This window comes from Belonocnema kinseyi, chromosome 9, assembly GCF_010883055.1.
Source record: "Belonocnema kinseyi isolate 2016_QV_RU_SX_M_011 chromosome 9, B_treatae_v1, whole genome shotgun sequence".
NCBI classification, from domain to species: Eukaryota; Metazoa; Arthropoda; class Insecta; order Hymenoptera; family Cynipidae; genus Belonocnema; species Belonocnema kinseyi.
This window is the reverse complement of record NC_046665.1, coordinates 33,341,378-33,362,245: the sequence shown is the minus strand read 5'-3', so window position 1 is coordinate 33,362,245 and position 20,868 is coordinate 33,341,378. Positions and strand designations below refer to the sequence as shown.

The 20,868-nt window shown below is 30.8% G+C and overlaps 1 protein-coding gene across 3 annotated transcripts in view; it reads left to right on the top strand.

Moving 5' to 3' along the window:
• Nucleotides 1–20,868, top strand: part of LOC117179735 (rab GTPase-activating protein 1-like) — a 112,884-nt gene that overhangs the window by 11,277 nt on the left and 80,739 nt on the right. For all 3 annotated transcript variants that reach the window (XM_033371792.1, XM_033371790.1, XM_033371791.1), the window contains one exon: nt 14,224–14,404. In XM_033371792.1, the coding sequence (XP_033227683.1) occupies nt 14,224–14,404 (181 nt within the window). The remainder of the gene's footprint in view (nt 1–14,223; nt 14,405–20,868) is intronic.

Below are 20,868 nucleotides of genomic sequence, written 5' to 3'. Positions count from 1 at the left end.
AAAATTAAAATTCGAAAATTTTTTCTAAAGCCTCCAGGGGACTTCGTTTTCGCACGAAAAAATTTTATGTGCCCTTATTGCATCCGGACCCACAATTTTCCAATTCGGGACTTTTATATTTCGACAATGTTACAATTTTGGAATTTTTACAGTGAAAGCAATTTTATTCTTTGGAAATAGCGACTGAAAAATCCCAAAAAATAAAATTCCCGACACTGTAAAATTCGTGAATTGAAAAATAACTAAATAATAAAATTCCCGAAATTATAAAAGTCCCGAAATACAGGGTTGGCCATATTCGACGAAAAGATTTGGCAACTCTGTAACTTTTGACAGATATGACAGATCGAGCAATGACGTAGCGCGTTTGAAGCATCAGTCTTAGGAGATTTTTGCCATTGAGCAGTACACTCCACGCGAACGCTCTCAGATTGTTGAAATTTACACTAAACAAAACAAGTCAATTTGTGAAAACTCAACGTGCATGGAGTGTTCAAATACTGACCCGTACGAGTGTAATATTTTCATCCGATCGTCTTGGCCGCTTTTTATTTGGACGCTTGGGATTATTAAGTGCCTCACCTGATGAAAATCTTTCATACAAACTATACAATGTAGTCGCAGAAGGCGTAGTTTTCACTTTATTTATTTTTCTCCATGCACGTTGAGTTTTCAGAATTGACTTGTTTTGTTGAATGTAAATTTTAACAATCTGAGAGCGTTCGCGTGGAGTGTACTGCTCCATGGCAAAAATCTCCTTAGACTGATGCTTCAAACGCGCGACGTCATTACTCGATCTGTCATCTCTGTCGAAAGTTACAGTGTTGCCAAATCTTATCATCGAATATGACCAACCCTGTATAAAAATCGAATTGAAAAATTCAAGAAAAATAACATTTCGGACCATAAGATATTACCAATTTTGAACAATCCCGAAAGAAAATTGCTGAATTATAAAATATCCAAACTAGAAAATTCCTGAATTTAAACAATTCAAAAAATTTTTCATAAAATATTATTTATTTATTGAAAATACAATAATCAAATATATATTTCCGGATGAAAAATTTTGTTTGAAAATGTGCATAGTATTTTTAAAAAATACAAAAAAGTTCTGAAAAATCGAATTTTTTATTGATAAAAAAATTTTTGATATAAATCGCTGTTGAATTGAATCCTGCAAAGTTTGTTTCAAAAATGTTATTATATCGGTACGAATCAAATTTAATCAGAACATTTTTTCTTTAAAAATGCACGTGTTTTTTAATTGATTTTGTATATTTCTCGGAATTTTAAAATATTCTTTAAACTGAATCCCATTTTTCCTAACATTTTTGTAAAATCCTGCACAAAAATTGTCTCCAGAGATTCCAGATTTTTTTCTAATTTTGTAACATTCTCTTTGAGAAATCTCTAAAAAAAATTTAATATTTCAAAATTCTTGAGAAGCTCCAAATTTTTTTCTTTTATTTCATGCATTCAGAAACCTCCAGCTTATTTGATTTTTCTTTTCTAAATTAATGATTATTTAACTGTTCTGTAAGAATCCAAATGAAATACGCCTTCGAAATACCAATAAAAAAATTATGATTGTAACATTCAAAGTTTAAATTTATTACTCTGAAATTGTGACACTTGTGTCACTACTAAGGCTTTCGAATTAAATCAGTTCAAATTTGAACGTCAAAATATGTAAATTATATCATTTTGAACAGATCCAGAATCCTCTTGTACAATCAAACACTGTTAAATTTTTGATACTCGAACTGCAGTTCAATTTTCAAATTTACTTTCATTTCCCGATTTTTTCCGGTCGCGAGTCTAGCTCAATATTTAGAACAACTTTCATTTTTTTGAAATAGTAATTTTTCGGTTCTAACTTACGGGACAATCATTTTATTCCTTGAAACATTTTCTACCAATCTTGTTCATAATTTTTTACATTCTCATCCAAAATGAGAAGGCATTAGATTTTTGAGAAAAATGACTTTGGCGGATTTCATCAAATGTCTACGTTTTGAGGCCCCTTGAGTCAGAAAAACATGTTTTTACGTCGGTGGCTGTCTTTCCGGCGTCGTCGTTGTCGTTGTTGTTTTTGTTCTGGTTGTCTGTGTATCGGATAACTTTCGAAAGAATAGTCAGATTAGATTGTGCTTTGACACATAGATTTTTTATTTCAAGAATTGTATGTAAAAATTGTACTATTTTTATTTTTATAACAAATATGTTTCTTCAATAAAATTGTTGCAATAAAAGTGGTTCGAAGAGATTTTTTTTTTAATCTTTCGGGGAATAAAATTAGTATTTATAGGTTTACAAAGGTTTGTTTTCTTTACGAAATTTGGCTTTCGTCTAAATTTGTCCAGTTGTTTTTACTATAGTACAACTTACGTTTGCATCTTGGGCGAACAAATGCGTTCTATTGTTTGACAAATATTCTTTATAAATCAATATTTTGCACAGAAAATTACCCTGAGTGATCTTTAATTATAATTTTATAAACTTGAAAAAAAAAAACAGATTTCAATATTTTGTATAAAAAACACAATCCCTGAGTGACAGAATGAAAAAAAAAAAAAACAATAAGAGTGAATATATTCGGGAATAAGCTTTTTGAAGAAAAATGACCTTGAGCGAACCTTTAATATATATTTCTTAATTTTTACAAAAGTCAGGCGTTATTTTCTCACAAAAAAAAATAATTTGTGGGGATGACAAATTATCAAAAAAACACCCCTCATTTTTAATAGTCCTACTTTCCAATCCAAAACCCGGTAATAAGCGTTGAATTCAGAAAAATTAAGAATTTGTATTCCTATGAATAAGCGATTTTTTCTCCGTCTAAAAATCTTCCAACGGGAACAGAAAAAGTGCAAATCCTATTCCTCTAAATCGACTTAATAAAATTTAACGGAAGCATTTATTTAACCTTTTTTTCATTATTATATGTGTGTATAGCTTATAAATTCGAAAAATGTTCGAATTTATATTTATTCACATTTTAATAATTTATTTCATAGTGTTAAAAAATGCATTACAGAAATCTATTTAAATGTGTGAATTAAAATAATTTTAACTCTAGAGAGGCAGACTTGAATTGGTTAAAATTAAAATTTCAAAACTTCTGTTCCACATGAAGGAGTTAAAACAATTTATTACACATATTTTTTGAACTTATTAGAAAGAATTAAATAATCTCAAAATATGAACACTTTTGGGGAATACAAGGTGGGGTGTATCTGTCAGTACCTATTCTTATAAGGTAAACTGACCATTATTGGGACAGTTAGGAAAAGCTAACCCACATAAACATCATTTTAAAATGGGGAAATGGAATTTTTGGTACAAAAACCGTTATAATAAGTGGCTAAGACATTATTTAATCGATTAGAACAAAAAATATATTAGTAATTTTATAGTAAATAAATATAAATTGATATTTTTAAAACTAGTCAGATCGCCCATTAGTGGGACACGAATTTTGGGGCATATCCTTAAGTGGGACACCAAAGAAGCCAATGCTGGGACAAGGAAAGTCTAATCGGGTTTATCAAAATAAAATGGCACAATTTAGTTAGAATTAATTACAAAATACTTGGAAAAGCAAGAATGGAATGCGATTACCGTTTAATTATTTATTCTAAAAAAGTTGTTTAAAGTAGTTTATTGTAACCTCTAATTCTAACCTTAAATTTTGCCAACTGTTTAGGTAATTAATTTAATAATAACTCATTACTTTAATTTTTTAATAAAATTAGTAATTATTCATTAAAATTTAATATTATAGACTAATATTATCGATTTACTTGCAAATTAAACTGTTTGGTAGTAAATTTTGAATTAGAATTCATCTTAATTCGAGTTAATGTATAAATTGAAAAATGAATTCAAACCATTTAAATTATTTTTTTGTAACAAATTTTATTATTTGGTTGAAAATTGTATTGACTGAAAAATCTGTTTTGATTCATGTTTAATTTATAATTAAAACTTTTTTCGTTTGAAATATCAGCTATTATATTTTTTGATAAGCATTAATCTTGTTTGGTAGAAAATCAGACTTCTTTATTTAAAAATTACAGAATTTGTTAGACAATTGAAGTATTAGGTTAATCAGAAAAGTTAAATTCTGATAAAAAAATATAATAGTTCATATTATAACCAACATAGATTTTAATTACATATAGAAAGCAGACGAATTAATTAAAAAAAAAAACGAATTTCCAATCAAACTGCTGAAGCCTCAACCTAAACAGATTAATTTTCAACCAAACTTGCATTTTTGCTCAAGAAAGATGAAATTTATCATTAAAAAGATACGTTTTCAAGTAAAAAACATGAGCTTTCTTCAAAACAGTTATATTTTTAATTTTTAAATTTAAATTTTCAACAGAAAAGTTATTTTACTTAATTTATCTTACAAAGTAAATTGATAATATTAATCTTATTAATATTGGATATAAATCTATGATATTGAATTTTCATGCATACTTACTAATCTTTGTTGAAGAATGAAATTTATTAGATACTATATTACATTACTTACCTAAACAGTTGGGAAACTTTGAGGTTATAATTGGAGGTTTCAATAAACTACTTTGAACAACTTTTTTAGAATAAATAATCAATTAAACGGCAAGGTTGTATCTCATAAACAATACATTTAATATATCACTAAAATAATACTGAGACATTTAATTAAATTAATTTTTAATTTAAATTAATTAATTTCGCAACTCACGTTCAAGTGTCCGAAACTGAGACAGTCAGCGACAGCTCATCCCGGTTTAGGCAACTTCACCAAAAATTTGTCCAAATATGGGAATTAAAATATTAAGAAGTTATTGAATAAAATCGCTAATAAAGTTATGAATTTTATTCTCAAACGTATTAAAAATGTGCAAAAACATTAATTTTCTTTTAGTGTAGGAAATTTCAATAATACAATGCTGTAAAAGTTATGCGGAAAGTTTGGAAATAAAAAAGGCCAATTTTGTAGCAGTTCATTCACACATTTTGAGGAATATTTTTGATTATTTTTTACTAATTGTATAACTTGTCGGGACAGAAATAGTGGTAACAAATTTAAAAGAACTTCAAAAATAATAGAATATTTTTAGTGTTATAATTTAGGCTGGAATACAAAAAGATACTCAACGATATTTATTATTGTTACAGTATTGGACTTACTTTTCACGTTATTCCAGTAATGGTCGTTTTACCGTAATGACATTTTATACAGATGGAAAAATCGCGTATTTAAAAAAATAGAATAATCTTCACTTTTACGCTGAAATCTGAAAATATTAATTTTTCTCTATTCAACGCTTATTTCCGGGAAGACTACAAATTTAAAATGTCTCAACTATTAAGGATTTAAATATTTTTGGCATTGCTGTTCCGGAGACTAAATAGCCCTTATTCTGTTATTAAGAAATGACAACCAAAATTGTTTAAAAAAAGTTTTCAGACGAGTTTTAACAACTTTAAAAAAGTTCAGAGGTTTCAATAGTTGAATATATATGATAGGACCTCTATAAATTTGAAATTAGTCTACTTTTTCATGTTTGAGCTACAATTTTAGAAGTGATAAATTACAATGGTGAAAAATAAATAAAATGTTTTAATTAATTTATATTTAAAACAAAAAACCTTTGTGTACTTCGATCTAAAAGCAGCTGAAAACATTGAATTTAGAATGCGTTGAATTCAAGGTATATTTCAAAAAGAAAACTGAAAGCAGAGGATCGACTTTCAAAAGAAGCGGCTAAGTAAGAAAGTGGCTTGCAAATGAGCATGGAAAATGGTGTATTTTCGCATTTGTTAATTCTTAATTTAAACTTTTTCGCGTTGTAACAATTTCGAATACTAGAATGTTATTTTCGACCTAACCTATAACTTATAACGAAAATTCGGAAAATTCAAACAATAAGCCTATATTCTGAAAATGAAGCAAATTTTAACGTTAAAATTTAAGTTCTTAAACTGAAGGCCTACAAATTTGAAAATTTTACAATTAGTGTTGTGTAAATTGTATGGTATCCTAAAAGAGTATAAATAGTTTTTAAATTAGTTTTTAAATTTTTGGAAGTTTACCTTCTTTACATACCTAGATGTCAAAAAGCCTACCTAATTTTTTCGAATTTTAATAACTTATTTTCTGAGAGAAAATCACCCCCGTTTGTCAGTGACTGAAATGCATTGGGAAAAAATCGCTGAGACCCAAGAATAAAAATTGGATGTACAGCGAATTTTTAAAGTTTTATTTGAGATTATCTTTAACTCTGTGATTTCAAAAATTTTCATACAATTTTTTTTATTAATACTGTAGGAAAAAATCGACAAGATCGAGCGCCGAAATTATAATTAGAGCAAATTTTTTGTACGTCTATAGGGAAGGCAGAAATATCCCGAAAGATAAAATTCTCAACTCAGTCAAACTTTCTCTATCCCGATTAATAAAATTCGAAGACTAATAAAATTCCCGAACAGTTTATAATATTACCGAATTTGAATATTCCCAAATAATAAAATTCCACAGATAAAATTGTTTCTTAATATTATTTATTTGTTAAAAAGGCGATAATAAAATATTTTTATCAAATAAATTTTTCTTAATATTTAAAGGGTTAAAAATTATTGTTTGAATTTAAAATTGAAATAATTATACAAAAATTGTATAGACAAATTAATATTAAAAAATACGTGTCTCAAACGAAAAAAAAATTCTCCCTGAATTTTCTTTGAGCCTAATAACATTTTCCAAACAAACTTTACAGGATTCAAATTAGCATTTATTTATCTCATAGTTTCCTTTTAATTAAAAAAAAAATTTATTATCATTTCGATTTTTCGGAAGAACTTTTGTAATTTAAAAAATACTATGTACATTTTCAACCAAAATACCTTATCCAGAAATATATTTTGTTTTAATTATTGTTATTTTAAATTGAAGCAATAATGTTTAGAAACTATAAACATTAAAAAAAGTTGTTTCTTTGGTATAAATATTTGATTATTAAAAAAAAATATTTGTGAAAGAAAAAGTTGTTCCGCCCTTGTTTATTTCGAAATTTCTTTCTATAATAGTTTTTTTTTAATAAAAAATTTTATTTTTCGAGAGCACTTGTTTTTATAATTAAAAAAAAGACTATGTACCGAAAACCTGGCTCAAGGTTTAGATCTGAAAAAATTGAGTGATACATGTCAAACTTTTCTAACCTCAAAAAATCTTTCTGCTGCTTTACCGTAATAATTTATGAAGAATGAGAAAACAAGAATTAGACTTTGTAGTACGGTGAGGGCAGCACCTCGATAGAGCAGAAAAAACTTAAAGGCGGGGGTTGAGGGGGCCACAACCATCGCCCCCTCTCATGAGAACGCACTGGAAGAAGTTATTGTGCGTTAACTGTTTGGACATTGTTACACAATCTGAGAGAAATTTGACATGACTTGATTTAAGAGTGACGTTTATTATATGTGTTAAACATTTTTAATGGATCTATTTTAAAAGGCTTTCTGACTGCAAAAGAATTGATTCTGACTTTGCTACAATAATTTTTATTCTCCAAAGCTTAGCCCATGACTTAATGATTTCAAGAGCTTGGTTAAGTAATTTTAAGATTTTCGGAACTAACCAAGAGGAAGTGAATAGTGCGGTGTCGTCTGCATATAATCCAATTGTAATTTCAGGGACCTCATGGATGTCGTTCACGTAGATAATAAAGAATACCGGACCTAAGATGCTGCCTTGGGGCACACTCACTCGGATGGGTTTCTCTTTTGCAAGTGTCTGTCCTATTTTTACTGAGAATTTTTTGTTAGAAAGATAAGAGTTTATAAAGAGGATAAGTGCTCTTGAGAAATTGTAATTTATTAATTTTCTGAGCAGTCCTACATGCCAGACACTATCAAAAGCTATTTCTACATCGACGAAAACAGCTCCAGTTTGCTTTCATCGATTGAAATTTAAACTAATGGTTTCGGTGAGTTTAAGCATCATGTGCTGGGTAGAGTGACCTTTTCTAAAACCGTAATGTCGTGATTTAAGGATGCTGTTTTCCTCGAGGTGGTAGTTTACGCGAGTAAGTATTATTTTCTCAAAGATTTTGCTCATAGTATTTAATAGACTAATTGGCTTGTAGCTGGTTGGTTGATATGGATCCTTACCTTTTTTCTGAAAAGCTAGAATATGATCCATTTTCCAAGTTTGAGGAATGTAGCTTAGTTGAATAGAGGCATTGACGATAAGTGCAAGGAGAGTTAGGCACGAGACAGGAATCTTTTTGAGGGCTAAATTTGTAATTGAATTAGGACCGGGTGCATTCCTATTTTTAGTATTTATAATGTGTTATGTTAATTCCGTATAGGTTATTTTCTTGAAATTATCCGTGCTTGGGATTGAGAGGAAGTCTGAAACCATTTTTTCACATTCAGTAATGTGTTGCGGGTCATTTTTTGTAAATTCACGGGAGGGAGTCTGGTAGAGCGAGACGATGGCATATGGTTTCCCGTGAATTTTTATTTGTATTGCTGTAGCTTCAAAGACTTTAAGCTCAGTAATTATTAGTTCGTGGTGGTCAATGTTTTCTTGGATTAGGATCGCGGTACCTCTATTAGAGTTATTTCGGTATAATTTGTAGCCACGGACTAGATTTATGTTTCAGGATTTGCGAAGTAAAGTTTCGCTGAGCAAGCAAATGGTGATTTTATTTGTATGGAGGTATGTGGCTAGTTCGTGTTTTTTTTTTAAGGGGGGTGGCGTTAATTCGTGCAAAAAAGGCACATTTTTGCGAATTTTTTTTACGACACAGTTAAAATCTATTGATTAAAACCAATGGTATATTAAAGAAGAGCATTCGAAGAATATTTTGTGAAATTTTAATGTAAAAATATTTTAAAATGCGGCAATGGCAGCAATTATTCGGAAGCGTCTCGGAGAAAAGTAGAATTGCGGTGCCCCTGATAACTCGGTGCTGCATCATCTTAAATCAAAAAATGAAGGTTCTTTCGTTAGATAATTGCTTTCCCCAGGTAACGCTGGTAGGGTTTTTTGAAATTTCAATTTTTCACTTTTTGGGAACACTTTGAAGTGAAAAACGCGTTTTTTGCGAAAAAAATCGGGTAATTTGTTATGGTAAAATAAAAAATATTAAAAAATTTGAAAAAAAAAATTTTCAAGCGTCACCTCGTAAATTATGTGCAGAGATAGTGCTCAAAATTTGAAAAGGATCGGTGCGGTAGTTTTGAAGTTAGGGGGGAGGGGGGCACCGACTTTGGAAACGTGAGTTGTGGGAAAAACGCTACTAAACAATTTGGAATAAAACGTCCATACGCGAGTTTTATCGACTTACCTCATACTGAATCATCGATTCCAGGTCCATAAAGAATGTTGCTCTGATCCATGATATCTAAAGCATCTTTTTGCTCCTGCCTACGACGAATCCTGCCTTCTTTTGTCTGTTTTTCTGCTCTGAGCCATGTTTTCCTGCGCAGAGTCGTGTATGAGGGGCGGTTGCTAAAACCGCTGTATCCTCGTTAGTTTTGCTTCGATTCATCTCAAATTTTCACACAATATTCTTGAAAGGTTCTCCATTCAGAAAGTCAAATTAAAAAAAAAAGGCAAAAATAATAATTCAAAACGCCCCCCCCCCATTTAAGAATACCCTGAGCATTCCAAAAAATGATTTTTAGGGTATTGTTATTGAATATGTCCATTTTCAATAGCAAATGAAAGTATATTACTTATAATCTCGGCGGTTGAATTTATAGATTCGGTAATGTTAATTTCCTCCCCTCATAATATCAGTGGGTAAGGATGTAGATTTACAAGGTGTACTTTGATATCCTGAGAGTGAGTATTTTTAGTGGGGATAATAGTTGGCGTAATATTATTTTGTTGGTCTGGAATTTTCTTGCCGATAGGTGTATTAGCGCGAGTGCTAGTAATTTTCGGAGTTTTGGGTGGTTGTATAGTTTGAGGTTTTATCGTATGTGCTTCGTAAGTAGAAACGACTACAGTGCTGTAAAGCATTAATTTTTTCTGTGGCTGAGTACTGACTTGTGTGGTGTATTCACGTGTATAATTATCTTTTTGGGCGGTCTGAACAGGTGGTTTAATAGGTACCGCTTCTTTACGCGTATTATTATATTTCGATTTATTAATTATGGGTTTCCTGGAAGCTTTTTTAAAAGCAGAACTTTTTGCATGTAGAGCTCTGATGCGTGCCACCGCACTTCACACAGCGTGGAGTAGCGTGACACTTGTCAGAGACATGGTGGAACCTTTGGCACTTAAAACACTGGGAGGTTTCCTTAGGTTTTACGTAGGGCTCGATCTTTATTTTTATAAAAGCAAGAGACTTCAGATTGAGAAGCTCTTTTGCTTGAGGGGTATTCGGCAATGTTACTAGAAGCATTGATAAGGCTTTTTTAGTTTGCCGGTTCCTCATTCGAGCAACCTACGTGATTTTAAACCCTTCCTCTTTTACTTCGGAGAGAACTGAGTCTCCCGGGAACGTGATGGGGATATTTCTAATCACTATTTTCATGGGTGGAGATTCAATGTTTTTATATAAGTAATATTGAAAGCTTTGATGCTCTAGGCTAGTGATAATTTTTCTATATTCTTCGAGATAGGAAACTCGAATAGAATATATATCTGACCCTAGATTGTATACTATTGGTTTAAATTTGGTAGAATCTTTTAATATTTTTTGTAGAACTGTGTGGGGGTGGTTAGGGATTGTTCATATATTACGTAAGACGTTTTTCTGTTGTTTGACTAAAGACGAAAATAATATTTTTATCAAGTTGAAAAGGACACAGCGATATAAACAAAAGAAAAATGTCTTACGTAATATATGGACGATCCCTTAGTCTCATCTACAAGAACGTTTATTGGGGTTATTTTTCTCGGCGCTTTACTTTTGTTTAGATTAGTGTTTTAAAGTTAGGGGCTGCTTTTAAATCTGACGGATCCCTACGAACGATTGCCGTTCTCGACGTCCTACTGCTACCTCGGATTGAGTTGGCTGACGATCGGCCATGATTGGCGCTGTCCGAAGCATTATCGAGTGATTTGGCGAGCTTTCGCTTCTTACTTTTCGACGAGAAGATGGAGAAGTTATCTTCTGTATCCATCTTGGTTAACGCCACTTCGGTGGCACTGCTACTTCCTGCAAGGCAGGAAGCTATTTTTGAACTCTGTGACATTGGGTCACAGAGCTCAAAATTTTTTTGATCAATCGACTTAATGCGTCTGATAGACCAGAATCTATCAATCTATCATGAGCATCAGTCGATCTATCAAATCCTCTCCTACCCTATTCTAACAGACGTTGAAGAACTTACACAGGTGTGTGCATCCAGTAGACCAGTAGATCCAGTCACTCTCTTCTTCTAATTCAATCGATAGAGTAGAAAATGTGATGTCCTATATATACAGTTCCCCTACTTTGACACCCCGTACCGCATCTACGTTTATAATATCTTTGGCACAACAAACAACTCTGTTATCAATTCCATCGGCATCAGCAGACGAAAATGCGAAATCTCGCGGCCACTAGGCGAGGCTCTAAAAGCTGGCTCGTCCTACGTTGTGAGTCCTTTGTTGTTTGCCGGATAAGATTTAGTTGAAATATTTTTTTGCATCTTGTATTATTAAAGTTTGTACATTAAGATAGTTTTCTTTCGGCTGTTGCATTTCTCAAAGTTTGAGACCGATATTTTATGTATACAAAAAGTTCGAATGTTCAAAAAATTCGAGGTTCAGAAAAAGATGAAATAATTTTCAATAAAGTTGCTACCCAAATGAAGTAGCTAAACGTACTTTATTGTATTCTAATACATTTTCCAAAGTTTCAGCTCGACATTTTATTTACAAAAAAAGTTCTTAGGTTCAAAAAAATATGCAGTGAACTGATAAATTGAGGTCGGTAATATAGGTATTTGGCTTTTGAAGAAGTGAACTGCAATATTCACGAAACGTCGGCAAAATTCGTAGTTTTTTTACACGATTGGAACCCGAAATATCTCTTTCTATCAGGTTACATTGAATGTCAATATTTTGTGAAAAGTTGGTATTGGAATCAAAGCGAGTAGGGGAAGTCGCGATGAGTGGTAGTGCAATAAGTGGGAGGGTACTGTATTATTATTTTTCTCTAATACATAACACTTTTGTTTGTCATTTGGATTCGGTCTGGGTTTCATGGTTACATTTTCAATCAAATGATGCCGCTCACCGAGCAGCTGTGGCATGTAGGTAGCGTGTTGCTACTTAACGACTTCACTGCTGTGAGGTTCGAATCTTTTGATTAAACTTATTTGTTTACATAATTGAAAATTCCATATAATTTATTTACTTAATTATTACTAAAAAGTAATGATTAATAATGAATAATTTTTTTTCAGTGGTTCCGGTTTTTCCCGAAACCACGGAAACTCATTTTTTCCGTTGTTGTTCTTGGTGAAACGTGGGTGTTTTCTAGCTAAAATTATCTACTGCTAATTGGACGACTTAGTAAAGGGCTATCTAACGCTTACTTTTTTTTACCTCTACACTACTGACGGATAGTATTGCATCTCCAACCGGGTGATTTATTAAAAATTAGCGTTAACTTTTAAAGGCGACCGCATCGTTCAGAAAATGGACGAAAATATTTGTAAACCCCCATTCGAAAGCTTATGAAATTTAGCGTTAAATAAGCCTTATAGTTAAAGTAATTCTGCCTTGTGTTTGTTAAATTATTACGTGAAAAGGACACTTACATGGTTATACCTTCACGCCTTTCAATTAAGGGCCCGGATCAAAGAATCGGGGTTTCACTTTGTGGTTCTCAGAGTGGAGAGACCCCAAAGAGTTATAACCCATACTTTGAAACAGGCCCTCAATTTACACCGAGGGTAAATCACAAGGTAGGTATTACTATCTTATGCCTCTTGAATCTTTTGTCTTTTATTGTTTATGAAATTATGTACAAAACAAATAAAAAGTAAGTGACTTCGAAAAACGCAAGTGTGCAGTTATTGCGTCCAACTGCTTAATTTTGAATTTGTGATCTTTTATGCTTAAAGTTATGAATTCTAAATGTTTTGAATTCAAAAAAGCTCCATTTTGAATACTTCAATTATTAATTTGCCTCTAAGTTTTTAATATTTTAAGAAAAAAGAGTTCTCAGCTTTGAAGTTTCACATAAATGATTGAACCTGGAAAAATTGTGGCAAACCGAAAGATGACCAAAAGTTTCTACTTTGACTTCAGTGTTTGGGGGTCAGCCTGTACATAATTATACAATTCGGAAATATGCAGATATAGTTTTAACTTTGTAAATTTTCTTGGTTTTCAATGTAGTCGGTGCCCAGGTGACACCGTGACCCGACAGCTTCAATCTATGACATTTCTGCATATGTCGATGATAACTGTAAACTGTCGAAAAGAATAGTATTAAATTCAATATGTTTAGAGTGGTAGTCGAAGAAATGTATGTCGTGTGTTGAAAGTGAGTTTTTATCCAATGCTTAAGATTTATTTTATTATTTTGAGGTTATCTCAAACATTAGTCCGTAAAGTTGATACATTGGGCTTCATTCAGCTCTGTCCGATTCCCTGGTGATATAAATATATTTATTAAGTATGTGCATATCACCAGGGATCTTTTCCGATAAGAATGCTGCAGCGCATTCTAAATGTTTTAACATTAGTTCACATGGAGAGTTTCACTAAAATTCTGAATAAAACACGTAATAAAACTAATTTTGCGATTTTGCATTAGTTGAGTGAAATCTTATATTACTAATTAGATATTTTTAATACATTTTAACCTATGTCGCAAAAAGAATTAGACTTTTTGACATTAAAAACATCATTATTTCAAATAAACCTGTTTTTTATAGAATGCACAGTAACGCCACAGGGAGGCACATAATTACAGATTTCGCTTTAAGTGAGTCGGATAGGACTGATTTCAGTCAATGGTACCAATTTTTATAATCTGAAAAATCACGAGATCCTCGCATGATTATCATATAACTGGATACTGACTTCGATTTTATAATCATGTTAGTCCGCTGCAGGAATTTTCTTCGTATGAAAAGCACATATCAGGAAAAAAAAAAAACGTTTAGCCTTTAGCAATTAGCTATTGTTGGGGTTGGAATTTAAAACATAGGACACATTGATTATTTATGTTCTTTAGAAAGCTTTAACTTTAATTTTCTTTCTAGTCTCTACGATGCAGGTTCTCAGCCAATGGCTCAATTCGAGGTGCATAGAATTCTTTTCTACGCAAGAGGAGAATGTAGTGGACCGTGTGCTGCGTGTTTCGCTTTCACGTGGTCTCATGGTGACACATTGGAGTCTGCCATTTTCCAGTGTCACGTTTTTCGATGTGATATTCCAGAGGCCGTAAGTTTATTCCCTACTTTGACGAAAAATATCGATGGATAAAAAGAGCCAGTAAAATATTGTGTGAAGGCGAGGAGGTTTTCACTTCTCGCGTAATAATCGAGTAATAATGCGTAATTTTCGGTTAATAGCGAGAAGAATTTCGTTTACGCTGTACTTTTATTGCATTTTTACATACATCAAAAGTATTCCCTTCAAAAGATATTATAAAAAATAGCCTTAATGAATTTAATCATTATTTTATAAATTTGAAAAAATCAAAGTTCAATGTTTTTTTAAAACACAATCCATATTTAATTCATTTTTTTATATCGCATGCGAAAAAATATTGATCATTTTCACAGTAATTTTTTTTCTTGTGAATTTAAATCCCAAGTCAAAGAGAGATTTTATCATTTTGATTCGTTTTACTTCTGTCTACCATAAAACAGTTATCAGAGCAAGAAATTTATTTCTTATTCACAAAAAAGTGCTGAAGAAAAGTTTAAAAAAAATATTAAAAGCTCAGAGATTTAAATGTTTCAATTCATAATACAAACGGTATAAGTATGATATGAGTCTAATTTTTTATATTTTTATGTAACATTGTGAATAATAAGTAAAATATTTCAAGAAATTTTAATTTTATACAAAAATAATTTGTATAATTCAATGTAAACGCAGCTGAAAGCATTGCATTTAAAATTCATTGAATTAAAGACATTCGATTGATCCTCAGTTCGAATGTCGAAACATCGACATTCGATGCGTGATTCCGTTAGATCGGTTTATTTGATTCGTTCGACTTTTGTACATATACTTTTTTTACACCTGTTCATAAGATTGTAATTTATAAGCTTTGCAAATTTATTATGTTGCTTAATGCTTCTCTTTTGCTTTCTGGAAATAATTTTAGTTATTTTGAATGTTAAATGATCGAATTTTAAACTTGGTAATCTAAAAATATTTCATTTTTAACGTTTTGAACTTGTCCTATTCTCGAAATTTTAATCTTAGATTATTCCAATTTGAGATTCTTCCATTTTAAAAAAATGTTCAATTCTAACGCTTTAAATTAGAAATGATACAATTTCAATTCCTTTCTAATAAAATGTTACACTTTTTACTATTCTAATCTGCAATTTTTCAGTTTGGAACGCTTTTAATTAGAAATACACCAGAACCGCGTTTATATCCACCATCCGAGATCGTAAACGTGCACTTATATACTCCTGGGAGGGGATCCCACCAATGCTCCTCAGCGGAGGGGGAATTGCTGTGCTGCGCGCTGATTGGCTTGTTTGTCACATGGTACTGCAAAATTGTGGATACCAAGCGGATATAAATGAGATTTATGGCAGGGATATAAGCGTGAGAGGGTATGAGGGAGAGCGGAGATGAACGCGGTTCCAGTGTAATACAGTTTTAGTTCTTTTGAATTTTGAATGATCGACTTTTCAAAATTCTATTCAGAAATTATTTCAATTTAAACGTTTCGAACTTATAATATTTTCAAAATTTTATCATATTCTTAAATAATTAAAATTTTAGATTTTTCATTTAAAAATAAAATTGTTTCTTTTTGTAAGGTTTGAATTATATATGATAAAATTTCAAATATTTTTTGATAAACTTGTTCAATTCTCAGAGTATAATCTGAAATTCTACAATTTAAAACGCTTTTAATTAGAAATAATACCATTTTAAAACTTGTATTTCAACCCTTTTCCATAAGAGGTGCTACGAACGATGCAAACTAAGCGAAAACAGTGTCGTTCTCGAGTCGAAGTGTTCCAAATGTGAAATTTACTACAGTTCGTGACACATTTGCCGTGACTTTAGTTACAGTAAAGTGTTAACCAAGTGATCAAATCAATTTTTAATATTCTTGTTAAAATTATCAATCATGTTATCTAAGGCTTCAAAGCCTACGGGAAAATTGGAGCGGGCTCGGCTGCGAATTAAGATAAAAATGTTAATTTTTGCATTACAAAACAAATAAAAACGCGCTCCTGAGGTATTGAGTTAGTAAATGTAGGTACTTATAGGTACTTATAGGTACTTTCAAGATATGTGTACGCTAATTAAAAATTAAGTATTTTTGACCCACAAAAGTTATTCAGTTCGGATGAAAGGAATTTTTTGTGTGGCAGTGTCGCGGTGTAAATGATTTTTTTCTTTTTTTTCTCTTAAAAGTAATTAAATGTGATTATTTTTATATTAAATTTGATATTAATTGGAATTAACTTTTTTGGCGAATAAAAATAAAACTAGTTACATAATACAAAATTCGCATTTAAAAGAAAGGCAAATTTAAGAATTTTTCAAGTTTTAGGTTAGGATGGCATAATTTTTATACCAAAATTTTAATACATAAATTTTTAGTCAAAAGTAAATGTTAAATTAAAGAGATGAATTCTCATATAAAATTGTAGAAAATTCGACTGGAATAACGCTGCCGATGAAATGCACTGAAAATCCACTGGCGAACGGCACTGAGCCGCCAGTGCGTTTTTCAGTGGCTGTTTGTGCCGATTTTCAGCAACTAAAACGCACTGAGAAGTGATGGGACGGTCATATAATGTTCCTATTGTATTCTTCACGTACCGGTCGGGCAGAGTTATTTACAGTACCTGGTCGCAACCAAACCGTCTCCCGTTTTAGAATTTTCTTCAAATTATTAACACTTTTGTTTAAATGATGATTTTCTCATTATGCATATTTATAATTATAACTTATATACCAATATACTACTTTGAAGTTGAATTCAAAAATGTTGTCTGTTTTAGCGTATCTCATTCCATTTACGCGATACGTTATATTCACTTCAATTTTAAACATCCAAAAGAAAAAGTTAGATATCTGAAATAATCGAAACCCGTAGATTCTGAATTTCAAGCCTTCTCGTAGATAATTTCAAAATTTTACAAATTGTAGCCTAGTCGTATTGGCATAGGCACACCGATTTTCACTAACACTATAGTATACACTACTAACACACCTTTTCAAAGACCTCACAGACTAGATTTATTGGGTGAAAATAGCCTTTTAAAAATTTAAACGGACACTTGAAAGGGAACCCAGGTATAGAAAACTAGCTGTACAGGTAGTGCTAAAGAAACATCACTGAGTTCACACTGACCAGTGCGTTTTCTTTTTCAGTGCGTTTTCATCAGCAGGGAAGTAACATTTTCAGTTTAAAAAACAACAGCAAATTTCAACTAAAGAAACAAGTTCTCAAGAATTAGTTAAATTTTCGGCAAAATAATTCCTTTTCATCCAAAGAAATTAATTTTCGACAAAAGAGTTTAACTTTCAACTAAGTAATTTTATTTCTAACCTAAAAGATGAATTTTCAACAAAAAATATAAATATTCACCTGTAATACTTGAATTTTGAAACAAAAAGAAGGATTTTTAAACAAGATGATTAACTTACGACGAAAAAGATATTTTTCTTTAAAAAGTTCTTTTTTAACAATACATGAGGATTTTCAACGAAATAATTGAATTTTCAATCAAAAAAGACAAATTTTCATCAAAATTGTTGGATTTTGATCAAGAAAGGTTCAAATTTGTACCAAAAATGGAGGTTCAAATTTTTAGTTGTAGGAATTAGTTTTCAAACAAACTGATAAATTTTCATCTAAAATAATGAATCTTTAACTAAAATAGTTGAATTTTATACAAAAAAGATGAATTTTCAACCATAAAGATTAGTTTTTTTTTTACAAAAAAGCGACTTTTTACCAATTACAAACATTTTCAAACTGCTAATTTAATTTTTCAAATAAATAGAAATTTAATACAAAACAATGATTTAATAAGAATAAACTGAGATAATTTGAAATTTTTTCGACTAGATAAAGTAGAAATCACTTTTCTAAATTGACCAAAATTATTAAAGTAATGATCATTTAAATTTTACGACGATCAGAAGTAAATTCCCGGTCATTTCCAGGTTTTATCTCGGTAAATCAAGTTTACGGTGAAGTCGTCATGCTATTTTACCAGTCGCAAATTCAATAGCCCGGTATTAGAATTCAGTTATGTAATAAAGATATTAGCACCCTTTACTCGAATTTAAGCATTCCAATTAAACCATTAATGCGAAAATGCACATTTTTGTGCACACATTTTCAAGTACACAATTCTCTAGGAAAAAGAAAGTTATTTTAGACGGAAATCCTATATAGGGGGTTTTCGAGGGTGCTCCTTTAGAATCTGCAACTTAACTTGTAATATATATTGTATATTTTTATATTTTTATTATTTATTTTTTATTGTATATATATTGTATATTATATGTATATTTTTTAAAAATCAATTATTGTTATTCTGACATTTTCAAAACATTGGTTTTGAACCTTTTTCCCCTCTCAGTTTTTCCAAAAAGGCGGTTTTTGTGAAACAGCGTGATGTTAAACTTCCTTGAATGATTCTAAGCACTTTTTATTCAATACAATTTTTTCGTCCAGTTCATTCTTTTCGCGAAAAAAAATTATAAAATGACATGTTACGCAATACACAAAAATTCACAATGAATTGAAGACTGCGCATAATCGCCACTCTGCCACTAAATGTAGTAGACTACAAGCCCTCGGTAACAAATTAGGTGGTTAAATGGCCTAGCAAGACTCATGCTTAGAAGGATGCTCCTATATCAAAAAATAACTTTAAGCACTATGCCGTCTGTTTTGAGCGGTACAGATGAGCACAGACGAAAATTGAATTTTACACGTGTAAGTGGTAAATTACGGTATATCAGTTTTGTACGGCTTTCTTCCAAGTGATAGATCCTTTAAAAAAATGAGAAAAAACCTAGTGTCGTACGAAAGTAGTGGTATCGGAGGTTAAGAAAATTTTTTAATTCAGCGAAAATTTTTTAAGCAATACGTGTAATTTATTACTGTACGGCATTTGTGTAATTCGCTTTGTATACTTATACAGTTTTGTCATTCAGCAACGCTGTACGTATTTGCAGGGACAGCGATTAGAAACCGTGGGTTGTAATCATTTACTTGGACCAATATGGGTATAATATCATTGTAAAATGTACGACATCTTTTTCAAAATATTATGCAACACTCAAAAGTATGTTTTATCATTATGCCGTCTAAAAATTATGGTTCATGTAAGTATAAATATATAATTAACTGAATTTAAAGATCTATCTAATTATTGTGACTGTAAGGTCATTAATTCATGTACGGCAAATTATTTTTTGACGTACTGTTAGTAAATATTCTTGTTGTACCTTATAGCCGTTTATCATAAATGATACCAAATAAAAATATTAATAAAAGAAAAAATTAAATTTCTTATATTTTAAGATTAGTTAAATGCTTCTAGATTAAGAAGAGGAGGAATATTTTTAAATATTATTGCTATTTTAAATGTAATAAAGTTAAATAAATAAAGAAAAAAAGATGCTGTACATTTTAATGTTGACCAGTTTTTAGAGCTGATTAACATGTCGATAACGTTTGTGGTATCCATTATGGTCGGTAACACTTTAGAATTAGAATTCCATTAAAATATAAACATGTAAAATTAGAGCCTAAATGGTAAAGTCGATGTTAAATGAGCAAAATTAAAATAAACAATGTAGTTAATAAAATATGACAGTCAATTCTGAACAAAAATACTTTTATATAAATGTTAACTTCCATAGGGATACGGCATTTACTTTTTATTGATGATTGTTTAAAGTATAGACAAACTATCTCAATACCGTACAAAAAAAAATCACTCTAAAGTAGCTTTTTTCGGAGAGAAAGTTATTTTCCCCAGAGACCCATATGTTCTATAAAAAATGTACGGCATGTCGAAAAATGTCATATACAGGGATCACAGCTGGTCCTCTATTTCCTCTATTTCGGAAAAATGTCCTCTTTTTCCTATGTTTTTAGACAAAAACCTAAATTTAAAATATAAAATATCATTTTACATATCAAAACCAAACATTGGACATCAGGATCATATCAGGATAAAGGAAATTCATAACAAGAAAACAAAATCAAGAAATTAGAGGGCGAATACAAATCAGCAGAAGAGGATTTCAAAAATGCCACACTTGATCGCGAATCCATGCAAGATGAGATGAATTTGGTTGTGAAGAGAAATGCCAAAGATATAGTTGTAAAAAAATTAATACACAATGTACATGTTTTTTATTGTAATTTGTAAACTCTAAAACTTTCATATTTAATGACGTTCTGTAAACTGTTTAGCTACAACTGATGCTAATTAAATAAGACAAAGAACATTGAAATTATTAGAACCACAAGTATATAGAATGCGTGATCTCAATGAAAAAGGCGTAAGATCCGATTAACCCGTTCCAGTAAGTATAAAAAGGCTGCCAGTAGGCTGTGATTTACGATTGTTTAAGAGTTTATATAGTTTCATTAATGTTTACAGTTTATAGTAAGACATTTATTCAAAGATATCTTACTTTCTTCTGACTTCACTCATGTAGGTTTA